This window comes from Dermacentor variabilis, chromosome 3 (assembly GCF_050947875.1).
Source record: "Dermacentor variabilis isolate Ectoservices chromosome 3, ASM5094787v1, whole genome shotgun sequence".
Taxonomy (NCBI): Eukaryota; Metazoa; Arthropoda; class Arachnida; order Ixodida; family Ixodidae; genus Dermacentor; species Dermacentor variabilis.
In genome coordinates, this window is record NC_134570.1 from 96,470,487 (window position 1) to 96,494,829 (window position 24,343).

The window sequence follows — 24,343 nt, forward strand, 5'->3', positions numbered from 1 at the left end:
GAAACTACAGGGACTGTGCAACAAGTGATGTAATTGATATGCATAACATCAAGAGATAGAAAGATGGCGCAGAGGATTGCAGAGAAGATATAGGTAACTGACACTGAAGTCGAAATTAAACGGACACTAAAGAAAACACTAAATCAGTTTATACTGATAAAATAATCTTTCAAACCCTATTCTTGCAATTTCACTGTAAGAGGTTCATTACTAGAAGAAAAAAATGTAGGCCAAACTTCTATATTTTCTAAATTTTGTGCTGAGACCACCATGCTGGTACATCTGGGTATCTGTTTGGGTGCTGTGGATGCTTGGGTCATTGTACCACAATAAAAGCTCTAGAAATTTGTTAGCTGGCTACAAGTTAGATGTGGGTCTACAGGAGCCTTTGGCTCCTGTAGACCCAAATGTAGGCCATCTTTACCAATAAAATATTACCCAGCCTTGAACAAATGTACTGGAAATCCAGGACAATACAGCAAGCCAGTGCTGGACCTATCTTAATTTCAACCATTTTCTGGCTTATCAAGCCTCTTTTAATGATAAGTGGGATTTTTTCTTTGGCATTGTAAAAGTGTAATTTACTAATATAGCTCTACTTGATTTTTTTGTTTAGAAACCACTAATGCATTATAATCCATTAGCGACAAAAAATGCATAAAATGGATAAGAATTCATTATTTATTATAGAAACCATAACAGATGCCAAAACGAGGAAATGATTGTTGGAGTCCGCAAAAGATTACATAGAGTAATGAAATGAAACTTGCAGTTCTAGGATAGCATCGGCTGATGCAGGACATGGTTAACTGGAGAGATAGTTTATCTGACTACAGGCAAAGAAGAGATCAGCCTGAGTTAGCACTTGTGCCTTTTTAGATGGTCAGCACAATACTGAACCTGCCTACACCGCTGTTGTGCCCCCTCTCCTGTTTTATCATTCATCACACCCTTACAGATTAGACATCGCAGGGAGGTCAATGTCCTGCAGTATACTTAAGTAGCCTGATGATGAACACACATTGAAAGAAGTTTGGCATAAGCTCATATTAATTCAAGATGACATCCAACTGTTCTCTACAAAGGAAAGATTGTTAGTGCTATGTTTTCTTTGCCTGTCCCTCCCTCTTTGCAGGTGTTGTCTTGATCGGAAAACAACTTAGGCCACTGGGTACATGCAAATAGACATGTGATGCAGTGTATGCACCCATTCTTGGGTAATACTCCAGACAGGGTTAGTTAGTTAGTTAGTTTGGGTTTAATGGCACAAAGCAGACAGGGTACATCCCACCGAGTATGTGCTCGATTAGACGAGCAGAGCAACAGGCAAGTTGTGAAGAAGTCGGCAAGACAAAACTAAGGAAGTTGACAACACAGAAGTTAAGAAAGAATTGGAAGCAGAAGCAGCTGAGCGGGAAGAAAAAAGGTGAAATAAACAAAATGGGACCCGAGCATACACTGAGCAAGGGGCGTTGAGCTACAGAGAAGGGAAGATGTCTGCAACAGAAAGCGGAGGAAGCTGGGCACCCTCAACTGACGGAATATGATGAAAGCGAGGTGAACAAAATGGGACCAGAGTGTCAAATTTGTGGAAATTTACATTACATTTGCATCATTTCGCAAATAAATTTTTAGCATTAGCGTTGTTTCCATAGCATTTGCGCAAACATGAAAGAAAGCTTCGCTCATGCCGGTTTCTACATAACCACGGGATTTGCCAAATCTCAAACTTTTACTTCATTTGATAGAGAAGAGAGATAAATATATTTTGAATGTAAGAAAAGCAGAGAGGTCAGCCTGAAGAGCTTTGTCATTGGCCTGCCACATTACATAGGGGAAAGGGAAAGAAAGATGGTGTGGATGTCAATGATGTGGGTATGTACAGTGATCACGTACACATGCAACGTTAAATTCTGGGGTTTTACGTGCCAAAGCCACAATATGATTATGAGGCACGCCGTAATGGGGACTCCTGATTAATTTTGACAACTTGTGGATCTTTAACATGCCCCCAATGCACATGCCACTGGCATTTTTGCATTTTGCCTCCATTGAAATACGGCCGCCACGGCCAGGATTTGATCCCACGACCTTGTGCTCAGCTGCACAACAACATAGCTGTTAAGCCACCTAGGAGGGTAGATGCAATGTGCATAGCGGACAAAGCCTGGAGGTGAGGTTCTCTGTTAAATATGTGAATAGCATATTGGATGCTCACAGTATGCTTTGAGTGTCGTTATACACCCTCAGAATCTCCTTTGAAAGAAGCCTGCTGCTCAAACAAGAAGTTTTGCATTATGTGCTGCACTCTGTGTTGAAACCAGAGCAGTTCCAGGTGACGTGCGAGACTGCCTTTGGGTTCTTACATTCCCGACAGTTGAGGCCATTTTTCCAACCCATCATATGAAAGTAATGGCGAGTAAACATCATCCCAAGTCTCAGTCTATACAGCCCAGTTGCATGACTTCGCTTTCTGCTCGAAGGAATTGCAAATCTTATGTGTGTGCCAGAGTGAAAAGGTGTTCTCTGTAGTTGGCAGAGAGGTATAGGTAGACCTGGCCTAGTAGGGCACCTCAAACATTGGTACAATATTAAAGGGACACTAAACAGAAAAATGCACTGAGCTGCATTAGTAAACTAGTATTACCTTTCAACAATACCAAGAAATTCAGTAATATCACAAGGGGCTTGGTAAGCGAGAAAGTACTCAAGGACGACAGACGGATGGCACTGCTGCCTTGAGGTGAATGCCCCAGCTTGCTGTGATGCCATAAATTTCGACCGCATCTGATGGGGCCTAGTTAATTTTTCGTCTTTAAAGATGCACTACATTACATTTGACTACATTGTATCTGACTAGATTTAAAGATGGACCACATTGTATTCCCCCCAGCAGTTCATATGCCTCAGTCTGCATGTCCTATTTTTTTCGCTGTTACTCATTTCATTTTTCAGAAATGTACCAGCTGGCCCAAGTTAGCACCTCCTTACAGTGTAGTCTAAGAAAGTCAAACAATGAACTTCGTAAGTTTCAGGAACTTCTGTTGAGCCGTAACGGCCCAATTAATAAGAAAAGATTTCAATAGCCAAGACATCACGCTGACATATTGGTGCTGAGGCTTCCATGCGAAATGCTCAAAATGGAACTTTTAGCTCTAATCTCTTTTCTAATAATCAACCTATCACTGAAATTAATGAAAGCAGAGCTTTAAAAGACTGATTTATAAGTCCGGACTTATTTAGTGTTTTTCTCTAATGTCTCTTTAAAAGCATCCAGAGTTGCCTTCGATACTATCACATGAAAGAGCATCGAAGTTGGAACAGTGTTCATGCCATGACTGGATTCTCGTACAACAGTAGTACAAGGAAGCTAAACATTAAGACTGAATTACCCATGTGGCTAGGCTAATTCAAATCATCTCTCAGCAAAAAGGAAACAAAAATCCAATGTGGCCTAACAATAGCAGCCTTTCATCTTAAGTACCAACATTTTCATCCCTTGTCCAAGTGCCTCTTCTCTCTCCCACATTTCCTGTCAATCAATCATACTTTAGAAAGCAAGTTTACCATCCCAAGTGATATTCTCTTTCCACTCCACCTAATATAAAGTACCATTAAAAAGTTTCATCTTAACATCATCTGTAGTTTAACCACTGAGGAAGGAGCCAAGTTGGCTCCGAAACACGAGGTCTACACAAATGGTCGGAGACATTATTAACTGCACACCTGATTTGCGGCAATACATTGTGTCGACCACATTAGAAAACCCTTAGAATGCCAAAAAATTGATGGCTTGTACAGCAACTTTTCCGACAGCGCGATTAAACCAAATATTCCGGTTTAACGTTGCAAAGCAATATACAAGCTAGTGGGTTGGGGGCTTCAGGTTAATTTCAACTACCGGTGGTTCATAAATGTGCACGGGCGTTTTTGTATTCCGACCTATCGAACTGCAGCTGCTGCGGCCAGTAATCGAACCCACTACCTCAGCAGAATGCCATAGCCAGTGAGCCACCATAGCATGTTTCGACAGTAATACTACCGCTAATGGACCAGTGAGGTTTCAATGATGATAGATAATAGTACTTAGCAGAGTGATATAAATATAATGCTCAGGGATACGGTAAGTAAAAATCTGTAAATTCTACAGCAAGCCACGTAGTCAATGTAGGCATGATGTGGAAATTGACTTAGTGTTATAACAGGATGTGTGCCAATAACACTTCTTAAGTCACAAAAAGTATTATGTTTATCAAAAAGGTTTGTGAACCTTTAAGAATTTAAATTGTTTGCACCTGTGAAATTAGAAAATGCCACTGCTGTCCAAACAGTTCTCTGCTGCCGATTTCATGTGCCAAATCCAGTGATTCTATCATTAAATTAGCCCAACCTGGAATTCCCGATTAGGAATCAGGCAAAGCTTCATTCCCCATTCTTTCCTTAGTGATGTCAGCGAACAGAAACTGAAAACATTGAGGGCAGGTATTGATTCGAGGAATAAAATATGCGAGTATGGTTTAGGAGAAAAAAAATTTAGGATGATGTATGCAAGTGTGTATGTTCTACCACCATCAAATTAAGCACAGAAAGGAAAGATGAAGGTACAGAGCGAGCTATCTGTTATTTTTTACCAGAGACAACTGCACATATCCAGTATGCCTCAAGGTTCGAGGATTCTCACGCTACTGCAATAGCTTGCTTCTGTTTTTTTCCATTAAAAAGCAAAAAAAAAAAAATTTTTTTTTTTGTGTGTGTATGTGTGCCAAAACCACGGTATGATTGTGAGGCACACCATAGTGGGGGACCCCGAAAATATGGACGACCTGGGGGGGTCATTAACGTGCACCTAAATCTAAGTACATGGGTATTTTTGCATTTCGCCCCCAACCAAATGCGCCCCCCGTGGCCAGGATTCAATCCTGCGACTTCATGCTTAGCAGTTCAACACCATAGCCACTAAGCAACCGTGCCGGGTTATTAAAAAGCAAGAAAATGAAAAACAAAAGAAACAGAGGCAAGGCTATCGCAGCATGGCAAGCACCCTGTGGGCAAACCAGATGTGTGCATCTGTTTCTAGAAATGTATGGCTGACGGTGAGCACATACCTTCAGTAATGCTTTGGGCTTGCACTTCCCTGTTCACATTTCCTTTGATGCCAATAGTACAGTCGTCACCCACAAAAGTTTACAGGACATGGGATTTCAAGGTTTCTATAGTTCCAGAGTTAATTTCACTCAAATATGCTCTTCCTTGAACTTGCTATTTCAGGACAGCAGAGGAGATCGAAAAGTTCAGTCAGCATGTGTTTATCAAACGAATGCAACACAACAAATAAGATAGGATAAAACAATTCTTGGAAGGTAGTGCACAAGGCATGCTGCAATAGTTCTGTGCAACGCACATACAAATGCAATTTCCGCTGCAGAATAAATAAAAAACTTGAATCTTTCCAGGGAAGCCATGCACGAGAAAAATTCTTCCGCGACCATTTACGAAGTAAACGTATCACAGAAGGCAAATGCTAAAATTATGTATAATATGTATGATGGCATAGTTAAACCGCAAGGTTAAAATAGCAGAGCACATCACATGTAAGACTTGTATGTGCTACCCACGACGCTCACATAAGCGCATGGCCATCGTAGTTAAAAGCCGTCAGTCTCTTCAACAATTCCATCACGCTGTATTCTAAACAACACCATGGTACGTCCGAACGTTGGCGCTTTGTAAAATATAGCTTTATAGAGATCATCTTCTCCCACGAATGTTGCCCTGTAGGCGCACTCGTGCCCAAAACCCTGTCCCAAAGCTGGAGCAATCACAAGGGACGACGGGTCACTGTAGCTGGGCTTCATAGACAGGTGATTCGTGACCAGAACGGCTGCACCGCAGTTCGCGATTTCGACGAGCTTCTGCGTCAGTCCGCTAAGCACCTTCTTCCTCTCGCGGGGGTCCTGAAGCTGATTCCTCAGGTGAAAGTCGAAACCGTCTAAAACAACCAACGTTATTTCCTCCTCCTCCTCCTTCGTTTCGCAGTTTCTGAGTTCCTCGGGCAATAGCCAAACTGTGGACACCAGTTGTTGCCACGAATCGCACAACGTGTAGCGCAGGCTGGCTCCGCCGCACGGAGCAAGGGTGCACTCCTGCCTTCTAGAAGTTCCCGCCAAGATTTCTTTGTACCGCGCTATCGTGAAACCTCCCTTAGAATCTACGTATACGGTCGATTTCTTCGACAGTTCGTTGGATGCCGTTACCTGCATGCAAAACTGGGTCTTCCCGGTGCCGGCGGCGCCAGTCACTTCGATTACCTTGCGCCGAGGAATGCCTCCATCAAGCATAGCATCGATGCTGGGAACCCATGTCGCTATGCGGTGCAAGTTCTCATTTCGCTTGAGACAATCTGAAGCGGTGTTAAACGTGAAGACGGGGGTCTCCCGCCGTCGCTCAAGAACCAATGCCGCCTCAGCAGTGAAAGATGGGCCGGATGCCACTAGGTCGTCGTCATCTTCGATGCTGGCCTCCTGAAGACGCTTACGTACTCGCTGCGGCAAGATCAGAGAGCAAAAATCACGCCTTGACATTGCGAAGGGGAAAAAAGAAACGAAGAAAAACTTCAGAGCATGGACTTCCCGTTTTTCGAATTCATCCTCTTCGCATTTGTGGCTCAATATTTTAATTGTCTAGAGGCTTGGCTTGACTGAAAAATAATCGTACTTTGTTTCAGTTTCGTTTTTGTTTTTTCCTGTTTTCCGCTTGGTTAGAGATTAGATACCGCTGTGCCGCTGCTCTTGAACGCCTATATCACTTATCGCCCATCGCACTGCGAAGCTAACGGTAAATACGAGAGCGAAGGCCCAACGGATAGCAGCAATGGAGACTGTAAGTAGATCTGTTGCCTCATAGAAGTCTTTCCGCACAATAAGCCCATTTAACGTTTGTACAATCATTCTAAACTATACTGTTCTTATTTCTTTTTCAGAATAAGCTATGGGGTGGGCGCTTTTCTGGGAAAACCAGTGAAGCTATGTTAAAGTTTACTAACTCCATCACTTTCGACCAAAGATTGTGGAAAGAAGACATAGAGGTGAACGCATGTGCACTTTTTTATCGTAAAGTTTCTTGTTGGAAACTACGCTTGTATTTATCTCCGGTGTAGCCGCGATCACCCACGTTGGCATGAGCCATTTGAGGCCGCAACAACAGCATGTTGCATATACGTTAGCCGCCATATATATGTGTGTGTAAATCGTGTGAGCAACAGAACTGCTCGTTGACCTAGTTGGTGCTTGCTAAAAGACATGTTTTTTTGCGGCAAGTTAGAACACCCACAAAAGGAAGACACATAGAAGACAACACGGGCGGCACTTCCAACTGATTTAGTTTGGGCTGTGACCCATGAATATATATACACATACACGCATGCGCAGGCTGTTCACCAGTCTACGTTATCCAGCGGCCAAACAATCTCGTTTCCGATTTGCAGAGCAAGATATATGTATCGCCAATACAACTTGAACCTTTCTTTTTTATATAGCAAGCTTCCATTAGCTCACGTGCTGTTTGATTTCCACTTCAGCCAAGAATCTTAATCTTAATCCGCCCGTGTTGTCTTCTATGTATCTTCATTTTGTGCGTGTTTGAACTTGCGGCAAAAAACAAATCGTGTGAGCTTTGGCGTTATAATTGCACCATTTGTGTTATATTATCTTGAACTTAGCACGTCCCTACCCTAGGGAATATTCCAATAGAAATCTCTTTTGGTCTTATACAAAATATATATGTCCAATAGGAAAACCTACAGGTCCCATAGTAAAGTGTACAGGTCTCATAAAGATCTCTGCCGCTCCTCTATCAGGGCAATAGAGAGTTCTACAAGAAAAATAAAATGCTTTATGGGTCTCAATTGAAGCAATAAGTAGTGATATAAACGTGTATGGGACAAATAAAATGCTTTATAGGTCCTAATAGATGCAATAGAGGTAGTGATCATGATATAAACTCGCATTGGTAGTATTGCTTGACAAGAAATCGACAAAACAGACGCGCCAAACACCGAGGATGAAGGTAGAAAAGGCGTCGCTTTAATAAAGGGTTTATTCATTCCAAGCTGTTTATTCGTTATATTTAGGTACGGTTTGTTGTTTCAATGATTAATTTCGTAGAGACCAGAGCTGGCCACCAGCACATCTGTAGGAGTAGAACAGATGCGGCTATATATATAAGCCACGATTTGGTGTATAAGGGGCGTCCTGTGTGTGAGCTGTTTGGCAAGGCAACAGCAGCAACCACGACCACCAAAGTCTGGCACGGTTTCACGTAGAAAGATTCGCTTTAGAACGAATTAATGCACCTTTGAAGAACATACCACTTTGGTAGACAGTGCTACTATATACACCTGTAAGCTAACAGACCAATACAGGCTATCAGTTTTGCCTGTGTATCAGGGATATTGTTTTACGGCCCAATAGACCAATAAAGACTATCAGTTTTATTAGTGTATAAGGTATATTGTTTCATAATCCAATAAGATGAAACCTAAATTTTCCCTAGGATATCTGTATATGCGCACACATAATTAGCCGCGTTTTTCTGCGGACAAGTTGAAATGAAAAATGGAAATTTGATCCACTTTTCCACATGGTTTTCGTTATCGCTGAAATGTGTATTGTATGGATATCGCATTTGAATCGCTATCTCAAATTTACAAAAGAGCACACTTCGTATCGCTGCCTCTCCTTAGCTTGTCAGGACGAAATGGCAAACTCTTCTAGCAAGAAAGCGAGCACCGACGTTCTGGTTGAGCGGCCATTGATAGCTTCCAGCGGCTTGATCTGAATGCTTTGTTCTAGTACTTGCATTACTTCTTCACAGCTAGTAAAAGAAAAATAAAAGTTTCTTTACTGCAAAATGTGTTCTGCTTCTTAATTTTCAGACGACTAAATTACTGGTCTGTTGCAAGAAGCTTCTCGTACGAGCTAGTTCAGCAACGTTCTACATCAAGAGGCATCATTTACGAGTGAACTTCACGAACGAGTATTTTTTTATAAACTGTGGGCAAGATGCAAAGTGAGAGTGATCTACACAACATATTAAAATGCCATTTAAGAGGAAGCTTTAGTTTGGGCCCAACTTCCGCGCGGCCTATTCAAATACATGTAAAACGCAAAAATGCTTTTCTGAAAGAATACCTGGACCGATTTTAATGAAATTTGTTGCATTTGAGAGAAAAAGTTAAATACTAGTGACTGTTGGAAGCGGAATTTTGATTTAAGACCTGCATTTCGTTAAAAAGATTTTCAAAAATTCGGAAGTTCGAAAAAAAAATAGACGCACGAAGTTTATAGATGAATAGCTCAGCATCAAGAAGAGATATCGTAGTTCCGTAAACGGCATCCATAAGATCATTCAAAGCGGACAAATTCGATATGTCAATTTATATCTTATGTGAATTTTTTACGTTCTCTACAAGGGTTCTGTAAAAGCTGCGTTTCCATATTTCTGAATTTTTTTTTAGATTCATGTGTAACATATCAATTTTGTCCGCTTTAGATGTGGCATCATATGCAACTCACATAATTGTGATATCAATTTTTCGTGCTGAGTCAGAGAGTTGTAAACTTGAAAGTTTCGTTTTCTGAAAATTTCAAATTTTTACCAATTTTTAACAAGAAATTTATGACTTAAATAAAAAAATTCGGAACCGACAGTCACTAGATTTTAAGTTTTTTCTTTTAAATGCAACAAACCTGGTCAAATTTGCTGCAGTGGTTGCCGAGAAAAACAAACTCTCCCTTTTCATGTATTTAGATAGGAGCACCCGAGCTAAAGCTTCCTCTTAACCGCCTCACTAACACTTCTGGTTGTACAGATTCCAACATATGCGTTGGATTTGCATAATTTTGCGAATAACGGGATTTGTTTAAACTAACAGGCAGAAACCATTGTCCTTTTGTGCAGTTATTTTAAAGGAGGAGTTCTCCCATAGGTATTAAACAGTCAATTTTTCTTCTTTTTTTTTTTTTTTTGGCGACAAGATATCCTACCTACAAGAAAGCCGTTGAGTTGGAAATCAGGGCGTGTTCTTGGAGAAGCAGTGACGGTAGTCGCGTCTATATCAGGAACTCCATCAGCAGTGGATTATTCTGGCGTCGCCAAAATGTATATGTGCGGATGCACGCACTTGTTAGAGTCTCCATAAAACGAAGCTTGATTGAAGCGGTTATAATTTAACTGCGTTTCAACTACAGTGACGATACGTGCAATTTTGTTTACGTTCTAAAAGTTGTTCAGCCCCGCTAAAAACGGGGCTAAATAAGAACAAGACAGCGCACTATCGCGTGTCTTGTTTGCAGGCCAGATTTAATTGTTTCAGTCGTGGTAACAGTGGAGATAACCGTCATTTTCCAGCCATGTCTTCTATTGAGTGGTACGGCCACGGCTACGTACGGAAGAGGGCGAGCACTATTCTGGAAGCTGTGACCCATGGTATATTATTCTAGACTTAAAAATACAGGAACGAAGCTCCCTTGCCGTAGAACTTCGATGGTATGATATGATGCAAGTTTCACTGACTTTCGGTGGCCTGCTGTCCGACTTGGTTGAAGAAATGTTTGGAAGTAACTTGCTATCATGGTATTGTAGTTATCACGCGACACGACACATATTGTTATTTGATCACACTCGGGAATTGAGGAGGCACACAGTCCGATGCAGGGCTGATTCCTGTTTAGAAGCCTCCGGGAGAATTACGGCATCTGTCGCTCGTTCTTGACGCCTTTTATGCGCTTCCACCCCTCCTCCCCCACCGTATCCATCTCCTCACTCCCCTTTCTTAAAATTGTTTCCCGTTAGTCACTGTCGCACTCAACGTTCACCGGGTTGTTGAAGGGCACGAAGGCCTCTAACATTTCTATATATATGTTTCTGCGTGGACTTCGAAGCCATTCACCTACCTACCCGGCCACCTGGTCGTTGTCACGGTTTCTTTGCTTCCCTGGCCCAGCACCCCCGTTCTTGATATATTTTGCCGTGCGCAGATCAGCGTTCTGTAGGTATCTCTCTCTTGTCCCATTTTCTTTGCGCTGTTTTCATTCTTAATAGCGCGTACAAACTAGTCTAACGGCGAACTCTTAAGCTTATTAACATAATGAGAGTCAGAGACAATGGAAATAAAAAAGGAAGAAAAAGTGGAGGAGGGGGTGAGGGGGTGTGCTTAGAATGCGTTTCCTAGACAAGCAAGTCCCAATATTTTCGGGATGCTTCTCCTTCCACGAACCGTGGTCGACGATTCGGTCAAGTGCCAGGAATGAGAAGCTCTTCGGCGACCCGAAGGGCTGGTGGGAAGCAACAATGCCTACAACTTTTATGCACTGTTGCGGCTATGGCGGCGTTCAGGGCATGGAGTCCACCAAGCCCATCGACTACTACGTCAGGTTGAGAAAGTGAAGGAAAAAGGGTGTATTTAGCTTAGTTTCACGGCTCCGGTTACGAAAGCCCACTTTATGCCGGAGCAAGTTAAACGTCGAAGTTCACATCAGGACCCTCTGTCCTCACTCTTGAAAAGTCTTCGCATTTAATACCGTAGTCTTCCCGAGGCGAGTCGACCAGGGAACCTAAAGACCGTCCAGCAGTAAATCACCATCGTCAACTCCGTTGCGATACCACGCCCATGCTCGCAGTAACCCGCAGTAACTCCGCCTCCTTAGAGACTGGTTTGGAATATGTGGCAAGAAAGCCATTTGTGCCTCTCAGGTCGTCCATGTTGCTCCCCTCCGTTTAATCCTTCGCTCAGGCTGACAGGTAAAGGGCGGGATGAGGGCCTTTTATGGGACCCGTGAAGAGTATATGTCCACACGGCGTTGACCTCTGGATAGGCGCTGATAGATGGGTGGGGATTTGACTTTGTTAAACGTCTAATTAACTGTGACTCGCAAGTCATCGTCGCTGTTCCCCTCCTTTTCATCCTTCGCTCAGGCTGACAGGTAAAGGGCGGGGTGAGGGCCTTTCGTGGGACCCTTCAACAGTCGGTGTCCACGCTGCGTTGACGTCTGGATAGGTGCCGATGGATGTGTGGTGGCTTCACATGTGGCAAACGTCCAATTAACGCATTTGTGGTGTTGAGACGTAACAGCACGCGCTGGTCCCATCTTTATCTGTGTTTGGAATTTTGAGCCCCGATCCACCCTCATCAGTTATGGTTAACACGATCCACAATGAAGTAGAGGCGCGCCATGAGTGGGGCCGCAATCTTCTGTGCATGGGAGAGGGGATCGCCCCCATGAATCTCTCTCACCTACCCCCCCCCTCTTACGGACCGCCACTAGCTCTCGCCTTGCTTTCACATTCAAGCTTCCCCTTTCACCCATGTCGCTCTTTCGGAGCCAACCTTCTGAAAGTTTTTGTTCTGTAGGAAAGGGGAAGGGAGGGGAGGGTGTCAGAAAACTTTGAGGAGGGGTTCAACCTCCTCCCCTCTTGCTACGTCAATGCTTGTGAGCCGATATCATTTGTTCGAGTTTTATGTAGCAATTTATTTCTTTGTTAAGCTTCACAGATGTGCGCTTACTTACACTAAAGTCTCTGAAGGGACTTTAACTTGCACTAGGTGCCCGTTCGCTGGTGCTTTCATTCGGCGCACATGTAACTTTCGTCTGCAAGAATACATTCGCCGAGATACTAATCCGTAGGTTAGGCAAAAAAAAAAAAAAAACTTCGCATAAAAAAAAAACAATGAAAAGGGAAAATAAAGGACGGAAACAATTGCAGTTTACATTTTCGGTTGCTCTTGGCTCGGCGAGCTGAAACAGCTTCCACGTTTGTGAGTAGCTATTTTCGGAACCGCGTACGACAAATAAGTTCGCTACTCTGCTAATCGGCTAATCCCACGGCGTCCAAGTTCGAACATGATGTGAGCGCTGTAGCGAGCCAGGTGAGATCGAAAGAGGCTGCGAACATTCGATATTAACCCGCCGTGGTTGCTCAGTGGCTATGGTGTTGGACTGCTGAGCACGAGGTCGCGGGATCGAATCCCGGCCACGGCGGCCGCATTTCGATGAGGGCGAAATGCGAAAACACCCGTGTGCTTAGATTTAGGTGCACGTTAAAGAACCCCAGGTGGTCAAAATTTCTGGAGTCCTCCACTACGGCGTGCCTCATAATCAGAAAGTGGTTTTGGCACGTAAAACCCCAAATATTATTATTATTAACATTCGATATTTTAGATACAAATTTAGTAGTCATTGCAGTTAGATTCATATTCGATTAGAGAATTCACTATTCGAAGTTGCCGAATATTCGTTTCTATTTGAATGTAAAGAATAACAACACTTATGGAGTCTAGGGGAAAAATTGCTGGCTCTCCCGTAATCGAGATTGGATGTCAGTATGAAATGGCTACCGGCAAAGCAGGTTGGTTGGAGATGATACTAGCCACAATGTTAAAATGGGTGTACGGCTTGTTCGTAATGGCACACCCCACCACACCGCACTGTAGCACACCGCACCACGCCATACTGTGTACTGGTCCATATGGACGCTGCCCAGCTAGTAGAAGAAAAGCGACTGAAGGAGGCGCCATCTCTCGAGGCGATGCCAAACCAGATCCGTGGAACTCGCGGACCGCTGGCGTTCAAAAGAGCGCAAGCAAACCGGTCTCAGCACCTAAAGATGACAACGAAGTGTATGGGGCCCTGTATCTGCCTTTTGAACTTCGCTATTGGAAATGACAAATTAAACTTCAGCTTACTAGAAGTTACAGCTTGAGTGGTATTGTGAACAAACATTAGGAAGAACTCCCAAGCAATATTTTTTGTAACTTGTTTGGGCAGTAACTTGCGTATGTAATGCGGTCCTGTGCAAAGAGTTGGGGGTCAGAGGCCACATTTTCTTAAATTTTTACTGGTTGTACGGATGATGTCATTTTGTTCTCGCAACGATGCCCGGATGTTCTCGTTTGAGCTCCCGCATAACGGCTCTGGCTTTTGGCTCAAGGTCACTTGAAGCTCGCCGAAAACGGAAGCTAAAAGCATTTCATGCTTAAAAGACCCAATGAGTATGTCGCAGGACATCCGCGTGGATGTCCACTCACTGTAGCGCCTCAGAGAACTATGGAACAGTTAACTTCTGCCTAATAACTTCGAATCATTCAGTAAGAATAGATCACCTTTGAACAGCCTCTAAAGGCGTTGTATCGATAGGTAAAACATCTTTTTTTATTTGGCGAAAGAATGAAGTGCTGTGGTATTATACGCTTATGGGAATAACACTACGCGCGCCGTGCTGTTGTCCTGTTTCACTACTGTCGTTGTCGCGGTGCACGGGATGATTTCACGTCACGGTATGCAAGCTAGATTTAGCTGCGGACCACACTGCCGTGCTTCTTCACTAAGTGCCTGCTAAAGTTGCGATTAGCAGAGGCATTTGGGGGGGGGGGGGCAGTATCCTACGCGTCTGTTGGAGCGTTGTTTCAGAGACCGATGCACAGAAGGATTGCGCAGATTTCACTTCCATTACACAGAAAAGTATCTATCGAAACAACTGCGAAAGGAAATACATTTGTGGTCGTTAGTGATCTGTGGTCGTTTGTTCGAGCTGTTATAAAACTGTTTGCTAATATGCGCCAACTCGCCCAACAAGAAGTTCTTCTAAGAAGCTACATTAGGGAGGAAACCGCAGGCGGAAAAACTTATTCGGAGCCTTCTGTGGAACATTGCCAAGCACAACGGAAGACAGAAAAACCACAGGACAGGGCACTTATGAGGGACGTTTACACGGGGGACGCCTATACGAGAGACGCCACTGTACACAGCAGCCCTTATAACCCACTGTGCGATTTCGGGACATTAAAGCTTATAACTCACGTAAGTGGATTTTTTTTTGCGTTGTGTATATGGGAAACCAACTATCTGTTCACACATTGTCGGTAAACTATCCGGAGATTCGGTCTAACCGGTTTCGTCGATCTTACCGATAGTCTACTGCATATGTTTCTCTTATTTTCGGTTCCAATTTCCATTGAGCTCGTGTAGTTGTTGTAAATAACAAAAATATATTTATACGAGATCTTCGGCATCCCTTTATTCTCGTTCATTGCAGGGAAGCAAGGCGTACGCCGAAGCGTTGAAACACGCAGGCATCATTACGTCGCAGGAGGCGGACACCCTTCGTCGTGGCCTGACCGAAGTACGTGAGAGGGCGCTTTGGCATAGCTGGGCAATATATATATATATATATATATATATATATATATATATATATATATATATATATATATATATATATAATTAGTAGACTATAACCCCTTCTGCAATAACAAAGACGACACACATGCGGCCAGAAGAGGCTTAGTGAAAGTACGCATAAAGGAAAGATGGGTGGCGCCACCTAGAAGTTCCCGCGCCAGTTCGCCATGACGTTATGAATTTTGACGGTGTCTGCTATGACGTAATTATATTGTTTATCGGCAGAAATGGACTACATTCTGTTCTAAAGGAGCCAAAAAATTGATCATGGCATGTTTGCGAAAATGCGAAAAAAGATAACTTGAAATGCACAACGTTACGATGGCGTACTGGCGCTGGCGTTGCAACGCGAGATAAGCGAATAAAGAAAAAGGAACTTCGATGTCCATTTCTTCTTCTAATAACCAACCTATTATCGAGAAAAAAATATTTTTTAAGAATACGTTGTCTAAATTGATTTAGTGTTTCTTTTTAGTGGATCTCTTTTGATTCAGATTCTGATATCCCAGGTGGGAAACGAATGGTCGTCGGGAGATTTCGTGGTTACTCGGGACGACGAAGACATTCATTCTGCGAATGAACGTCGTCTGAAGGTAAACATACAATTCCTACGGTGAATATTTTCAACATCCTTTTCCATCGTGACAGAGTGAATGCGCCTGTGAGCAGAGCCGTTCAGGAACGAAGAAAAAGAAGGAGACATACTTATAACGAAAGTGAGAAACCACGGAAGTTCGTAATACGGCTTAAATTATAGTGCACACCCGTTTATATATGGTTAGCTTGGATTACTGTTATCCTGTTACCATTTGTGAATAATCAAGCCATTAAAAACTTGCAGAAAACAAGCTGCTACAAGACAGAGGCAAAAGTGCTATCCTACCGGCACCTTGGAGAAAATTGGTGGTGGTGTCTGTATGTACAGACTGAACAATAAAGATATCACTGTACTGATTTCGCCTTTTTCTGTGAACACTTAAGAAGGATTTTCGTTTACAGTTGATGAATGCAGCTATGGAAGCCCAACTCTTATTTTTCTGTCAGGAGTGAACGGCTAAAATAACCTACAATTTTGCTCCCAAGTAGAATCCAAGAACTTTAGCGCTATAGCAGCAGAAGCGTGATGTGGGCGAGTTGATTTTGCATACTTGAAGAAAAGAGCGCTACGAAGACGCGGACTAAAAGAGGAACACGTACGGCGGACAAGGCGGCACTTCCAAATAAATGCTTTTTTGAAGAAACAGGATTTTAAATAAATAAAACCTAGAATGGCCCATCGTGACATCACGACCTCCCTATCTCATTAGAAAAGCTATCTCGTTTTCGGTAAGCGTCACTGAAGTGCAGCTAATGCATTTAGTTGGAAGTAGCGCCTTGTCCGTCGTACAAGTTCCTCTTTTAGCCCGCGTCTTCGTAGCGCTCTTTTCTTCAAATTTAGCTCTATAATCATAGCTAACGAAGTCTAAATCTGGCAGCTTTATTTCTATTGGTCAATAGTATTTCTTGCTTCGCAGGAAATCGTCGGTCATGAGATCGGCGGCAAACTGCACACGGGTCGGAGCCGGAACGATCAGGTAATCATACTCGCGGACAATGTCCTCTCAAGAAAAAAAAAAGTAACTCCGCTTCTGAAAATAGTTCCAAAGCCTTATTTGCGTTAACCTAAGCTGGACAAGAGAAAACACAAACATCTTATACCTTATTAAAGCAGTACGTAAGATACAACGTTCAATTATTAAAGGGAAGCTGAAACACTTTTCGAAAAAAAATGAGTTCTCTGCGGCATTCTACAGTTTTGAGTCCCCTGAGCACGAATATCTGGTTCAAAAAGGGCGGAAACAAACGCAAACGGCTGTTTTTCCAAGAAAACGCGCACCAGCGCCTCAGGGCATCGCGCGAACGCCGCTGTTGCCCGTGATTGGTCCGGGCCGCTGTGACGTCGTTGGCGGTAGTCGCCGGTCGGCGCCGCCGCATGTCTCCGTTTCAATGCGTAGCACCATTCCTTTCTCTCTGGTAGCACGCGGTTCTGCTGTTCTGGCTTCATAGCTGAGTTGCAAGATGGAACGTTCTCGCTGTCTCCGACAGCTTGTATTGTCCCCGTACATGTTTGAACCCACAGCCGATACGGAAAACGATGGCGGCAACAGAGTCAACGACGATATTGAGTGTGCCAACAGCGAGAGCGATGTGTGCACCTTCTCGCGCGCTGAAAATCTTAGCTCGTACGTATGTTTTTTTTTTCATGTAGCTGCACGTTGCAATGACGGGAAAAAATGCGCTAAAGTAATAATAATATTTGGGGTTTTACGTGCCAAAACCACTTTCTGATTATGAGGCACGCCGTAGTGGAGGACTCCGGAAATTTTGACCACCTGGGGTTCTTTAGCGTGCACCTAAATCTAAGCACACGGGTGTTTTCGCATTTCGCCCCCATCGAAATGCGGCCGCCGTGGCCGGGATTCGATCCCGCGACCTCGTGCTCAGCAGCCCAACACCATAGAAAATGCGCTAAAGTGTCACTGGGAACATGCTGCTGGAAGAATGCCGAAGCACTAACTTCTCATTAGATTTACACGGGTGCAATTCCGCGATGTCAAGTACCTTGCCGCTGCTTGTCTAAAGTCCCGTGGTTTTTTTCAGCGTTGATACACGATCGCGAACATAAGTACCGCGTTTCAAAGCGCGCACATGCAGTGCTGTGAGGTACAGTCATGGAAGTTGCTTATCATACACATCCAGAGATGACCAGAGGTATTATATGTGCAATATTCATACTATGGTTCGACGACTTTGCGAGTGTGGCTCGATCAAGAATCGGTATGCGTGCTCCATGCTAGTGTTGACATAAAGATATTAGGCAGTTTTAGCACCGCCGTGTGGTAAACACGATAACTGAACCGTACGTCGAATGTCACTAGGCAAGCCTACACTCCATTTGATACCTCAGGTGCATCGCTGTGGAAGCTACGCTCGAAGTCCGGTCACCAAAATTTATTACTGCGCGCGTTTCCGTCTATGCTTCGCAGCGTGCCAGCGGCGTTTGCTCGCGCGAGCATGCACGTGAAGCTGCCGCGACGGGCTGCAATTAAAAAATACCGAAAAGAAATTTTTTTTAAAAGAACGTGTTAGCAGCCGTATCAGTACACGGATGGTTTCTATGGGTAAATTCTTTTTTTAGTTTCATTCCGAACTGAGCTTATATATGGAAAGCTTTCTGAAAAATCGGGTCAAGAAACACCGAACTTTTTCTAAGTGCGAACGCAGCCACTGCAAGAAGTATCTCAAGCCTCCACAGCGTTGCACTTGATGTATGAAACGGAGTATAGCAACGCTAGCAACAACGCGTTTTCGCATTTGTCGTAAGGCTATCCGGCTACGCTAAAACTGTGTTGCCAGACGTTAATGGCTGCAAATGTTCGTATTTCTCCAGTGCATCAATGTGGGCCTAATCACGCTTTCATTAAACTAGGTGCACCTGCATGTGCTGCGTATTGATGGAAGATGAAGAGAACTGCTTGTGCTGCCAGGAGGTGCAAGAGATTAGGAAAAAACAGAAGCGCACGCAGTGCGTAACAAGTTCAAGACAATTCAGGACTGTGTGCCTCAGCAGGGCAGTACTGGAAGTGGCACTTGCCCAGAAAGGAGTCGAACCGGCTGGACAAGGCAAGAAGTTTACACACAGGTGTGAAAATGATATAGCCAATGGAAAAAGAGTGATGCGGAACAACGCGGAACAATGCCGGGCTTCAGTCGCGCCGATTTAATTGGAATACCGATTGCCCGCATCGTTGTCAAGCTCCGATGATAGTCACTGTCGCGGAAATGGTCCGAGCACAGCACAGTTGATTTCGTCGGCACGAACTTATCTCTCCTCACCGCACGTACCCACTGCGCTGAAAGCTTCTTTTCCTTCGGGAATTTGTGAAACACCACATCGTCTCGCCCGCCTGTGTTCGCGCAGCCGAATGCTGCACAGAACGAGGGCATCTTGGGCGCCCTTGGCTGTAGGCACTCACGCAGCATAGAAGGAAAGAACAGTTTACGAAAATCGCAAAACAAACGTGAGCGGCGGCGGCGGCGGCAGATCTCTCGTAGCGTCGTTCAGTAAAGCGCAGGACGGAAAGAGGCATGCCAGCACATGTCAGCACGCCGGTCCGCAGCTCGGTTGGCTCGGTCTCCGCCCATGACGTCACTCTCGCCGGTTCTCTCCTCTGCCAACGTCCTCACCCGGCGGTCCGGGAAGCGATGGGGGCGTGTCCGCGCGGGTGATTTAGAAAGCGATTTCCGCCTGTTATATTAACAAAACGAAAAAAAAATTTCGGAACCGTAAATTATTAGGTCTGTTCTTCCCAATCCCAGCAATTCATAGAAATTGAAAACCGTTTCAGCTTCCCTTTAAATTCGACTCTATATTTCACGTTTCTAGTTCGCGTTCGGCCAGATGCGGAGCCGTCGATCGCAGAAGCTCGCTCATTCAGTATCTGCTCTAGGAAAAGCACCGTCGAGCTCTGCCGGACTATACTTGGCGCAGTAACACGTGTACAGAAGCTCCGCCCCTGTATCTTTCGCTTCATTAATTGCCTCAGAAAGTTGTATGCGAGTAAAGTGATAAGAGAGCAACTGCGTCATAAGCGGGGTCTTATTGAAGGAGCGAATCAAACAGCTGACTCTGTCAGCGGATCCATAAAAATCCGTCATGTCCGTGGACGTGTTAGTGCTTATATGTATTGTATACAATCACACACATCGAACGGCTAGCCTGGAAGCCCAAACGAAAGAGGCAAAATGGGAAATTCATAACCCCTATGCGCACGCACTGATGAACTCGGTTGTGCGTGGCGGACGGATGGTCCATGCGCTCGGGCTTCTTGACCTTTTTTGACGCTTAGTGATTACACTGCGCATGCGCGATAAATGACGCCCGCCCGCTGGTGAGCCGTGTGCAGCTATGTGCCAAGCTATTTCCAATAAGTTAGACAACAGGGTAAAAAACTGCAGCTGCGGCCTAAAAGACGATCAAAAATTAACAAAATGCAGAATAGGTGTTGTGTACCGGCTTCCGTTGACTTGTGGCAACATGTACATAAGAAAAACCGGTCGGTGCATAAGCACCCGTCTAAAAGAATATGAGCGTTCTCTCGGTAAAGAAAACCATTCGCACTTGTCAAACCACTAATCTATGTCATTGTGATCCTGTATTTTTCAACACTGACATTTTGTTTTCAGATAAAAACAAACTAACACGTTAAATCACAGAAGCATTTCACATCAAAAAGTGCGCTGAACAATGCATAAGCCAACCATCGGTTGTAATCATTGAAAATGAAGCTTTTTTTAAATACTGGTTGAACTTTCTTGATGTGTTCTTAATCTGTTTCTGTTTTACTGACCACTCTTGTTGCACATGCTCTGCGCTGATAGCTGGGGTATATATGTTCTGTATCTTTCCGAAAATAAAATACTTGTGAGTAAGCGCTCGTGTGTTCCCCTTTACTGTGTCCATGTCGGTTGTGCACGATAAATATTTTACTATGAATTCGTACCAACTTGCCCAACTATCAGTTCTGACGCACGTACAAAAAAAAAAAGCAAATAAAACGATGCTTTATTTCCTACGTTGCGGCCGGGAGCCTGCTGTAACGTAGGAAATAAGCATCTTTCTTCTCGTACTACGTGCGTCCTCAACTTACACGTGCCTTTATATGTATAAATATATATTGATCTGACAAAGCTAATACGCAATACAAATTACAGTTAAACAAGGTCTTCTCTCGGCTTTGCGCATGGAGAAAAAACAAAAACGTGGCAAACGTCAATTAACTTTTAAATAAGTTTTAATTAATGTTACAAGTAAAAAAATTATACATTTCACGTACTTTAATGAATCGTTTCAACGTGGGTGCGTTGAGGAGTTCAGATACAATGGAGTTACATTTAAACCTGATGTAAGCATAGTACAAACACACGGACCAAGTTAAAATGATATGTTGAAATGGTGTCCTAAATGGTCTTTTAAAATGAACTAAGTTTAAATGGCATAAGCACATCGACTAAGTTAGCACAAAGGCGTCGCGAAAATTGGGATATTTTAAAAGGAACCTGTGGTGTGCCACTAGAGAATGTACCTTAATAGCGTACAAATCACTAATAAGGTTGCGGCTCGAATGCACGTCACTTATCTGGTCACCACATTATTCTGAGAATACCATCATCATCATCATCATCACCATCATCATCATCATCATCATCATCATCATAATGGTTACGCCCACTGCAGGGCAAAAGCCTCTCCCCTACTTCTCCAACTACCCCGGTCATGTGCTAATTGTGACCACGTTGTCCCTGCAAATTTCTTAATCTCATCCGCCCACCTAACTTTCTGACGCCCCCTGCTACGCTTCCCTTCCCTTGGAATCCAGTCCGTAACCCTTAATGACCATCGGTTATCTTCCCTCCTCATTACATGTCCTGCCCATGCCCATTTTTTCCCTTAATTTCAACTAAGATGTCATCAACTCGCGTTTGTTCCCTCACCCCAATCTGCTCTTTTCTTATCCCTTAACGTTGCACCCATCATTCTTCTTTCCATAGCTCGTTGCGTCGTCCTCAATTTAATATCGTTAACCCTGATCCCAATTCAAAATAAAGCCTTGAGATTTCCTCACAACTGTTATGATCGTTATTTCCCCCCATCATTGTAAACTAGGGCGTTATTTCTGGAATCGCTTCATATAGTTTTTGCATAACACCACTTTCCGATTTAACCCGATGTAGTCATTCCCTAAACATTGTTCTGCTAAGATCTTGAGTTAAGTCCTCCTTTTTTTGTCTTACACAATCGAGAGCTAGGATGGGCTTGATGGGTCACCGCGTAAACTACCTACAGGATGAATTCGTTATCGCGATGTGTTCCCTCACCTTACAGTCTCAGAGCTGTGACACTAAGTCTTGTCACCCTTTATAACTACAGACTATGGTCATCGATGGCATTTTGCTTGTGTTCCTGTTAATAGCGTGCTCCTTTAAATTTTGTTCTTCAAACGCGTTTGGATTTTGAATATTTTATGCACCCACTCTTGCGATATCTTGCTACGCGATATGCAGTGTAGTAAAAGAATATATAATAACGTAACATATACAAACTTGGCACAGACGTCTCGTAGGGTTCCTATAATTCTTTATTTGTCTTTTCGGCGATATAAAACCTGTAAACTATCTGAAAGCAGAAGCCTGTGAGTCAATATTTATTCCGGCCCATTCGCAATTCGCAGACCAACGAACAAGTCACTTGCGAAAAGTCGGTAAACATTTGTCGATAAGAAGTGCTATATGTAGAATTTTAATGCATGATCTTAATAAATATTTGCATGGTACAGACCATACATTTAATTCTCCGCGCGTCGCAGGTTGCCACGGATCTAAGGTTGTGGACACGCAAATCCGTCGCCACGCTGGTTGAACATATAAGGTGCTTCATTGAGATCACCTGCGCAAGAGCCGAGAGGTGAGACACTTCGAACGAATCACTCGTAAATAGACAAGCGTTACAGCTTTCAGTGGTGGCCACTGCGATAAAAACAACTGCCTAGATGAAATACAGGCCTTTACATCGCAGTAGAAATCCACATGACAAAGGAACGAAACAATGTGTAGGATAACCACGCTCTTTGTCCGGCTCAGAAGTTATGAGCTCCTTTAACGGTGATAGCACTTCGAATTAAGCTCAAAGCTGGGAATGTTCTGTTACGCCACCGACGTTGTCCCGGAGTTCTTTATTCTTTTTTCGAACAAAACTCAGCCGGTAAAAAAAAATTCTACTCCAATGTGGTCCGCCGAAAGAAAGAAAATTTAAAAGGTCAGTCCTGGGTGCATACCCCGGAACACATGGTCTCTTCGGGTAGATAAGCAATACGGAGGATGCAGATACGAAGAGGCATTGATTCCAGCGTAAAAAAGTTTCTGATGAAGGTTTTTTTTACGGCGTTCGCTTAGAGGAGACCATCCTAGATTTCCTTTCATAGTCGTTTGACTATCGAACCGATTGTACCGATTGTCGAGCCGAATAACTAACCTTCATGAGCCGGAAACAATTCCAACTGAAGAATACCTACACGTCCCGCATCATATTCCTTTATGATCATATGAGTTTATATGGGAACATAAGGGTTTTAATAAGGAACCCATATGATCATATAGGATTATGTACACTGGTCGTATGGGGCATATGCTTTGTTTCAGTAAGGATATATGACCATGCACTTCACATCTTGAACACATACCAATTCAATGTTTCTTATAATTCTCTACAACTTCTTAATTGACACTTCGACCCCCCCCCCCCAATTGTAACTATAATTCATTAAAAAAACTGTTCGCATATAGTAGTACAGGCTAGAAATCCGAATGCCAGGCTTCGTGCCAATTGTGCAAATAATCACCTTTTTCTTAGATTCAGTATTAGATAATTCACAAATAAGGAATTAATTGTCAAATACTATTGGCGGTGCTCAACTCGACTGCGAACATTATGTACTTGGAACTATTCGCGTAAAATTATCTATCTTTTCTTAAAGCTAGGTGCGGGATGACTGGGACACGTTGTATGTGTATCGCAAATGTAACCTGTTTCAAAGTACCCATTGCAATCTTTTCGCGTGATAATGTGATACCTGCAAGCAGGGTGTCGGAACGAAATGTGTTTCATACTGGTTTTAGTTTCGTTCCACTGAAAAACGTTCCATTCCGGTTCTGCTACGGAACGAAAAAAAATTATTCGTAACGGTTCGTAACGGTTTTTGTTCGTATGCGAAAATGTTCGAAGCAAAGTAACGCAGTGCCTCGATTCAAGGCACCGAGCACGATGTCGGAAGCAACACATCATCGAGTGTACTCGCCGAAATGCGAGACCACTGTTCCGATAAAACGAACTTAAACGAACGTAAACGAACGATAAAACTTCGGTAACAAAGCGTTGTACCAGCAGAAAACGCAACGATAAGTTCTACAGCGCGCAAGCCCCGAGTTCTGCTACGATGTCGATCTGCTATAGAGCACCGAACGGCAGGCTTAGATTATAGTGGAGCTAGCGTTCGACCGCTTATATCGCT

The 24,343-nt window shown here is 43.6% G+C and overlaps 2 protein-coding genes across 3 annotated transcripts in view; one reads left to right on the top strand and one right to left on the bottom strand.

Moving 5' to 3' along the window:
• Positions 1-5,337: 5,337 nt before the first annotated feature.
• Positions 5,338-6,857, bottom strand: LOC142576065 (DNA repair protein RAD51 homolog 3-like). The gene has a single exon (XM_075685997.1). The coding sequence runs from the start codon at positions 6,579-6,581 to the stop codon at positions 5,646-5,648; it is 936 nt and encodes a 311-aa protein (XP_075542112.1). The 5' UTR covers positions 6,582-6,857; the 3' UTR covers positions 5,338-5,645.
• Argl (Argininosuccinate lyase) overlaps positions 6,777-24,343 on the top strand; it is a 76,459-nt gene continuing 58,892 nt past the window's right edge. For both annotated transcript variants that reach the window (XM_075685995.1, XM_075685996.1), the window contains exons 1-6: positions 6,777-6,879; positions 6,980-7,084; positions 15,091-15,177; positions 15,746-15,829; positions 16,751-16,810; positions 22,643-22,740. In XM_075685995.1, the coding sequence (XP_075542110.1) occupies positions 6,871-6,879; positions 6,980-7,084; positions 15,091-15,177; positions 15,746-15,829; positions 16,751-16,810; positions 22,643-22,740 (443 nt within the window). In that variant the 5' untranslated portion in view covers positions 6,777-6,870. The remainder of the gene's footprint in view (positions 6,880-6,979; positions 7,085-15,090; positions 15,178-15,745; positions 15,830-16,750; positions 16,811-22,642; positions 22,741-24,343) is intronic.

Bases quoted from the DNA above. Each gene is read 5' to 3' on its own strand.
- LOC142576065 (XM_075685997.1), bottom strand. From the start codon at position 6,581: ATGTCAAGGCGTGATTTTTGCTCTCTGATCTTGCCGCAGCGAGTACGT.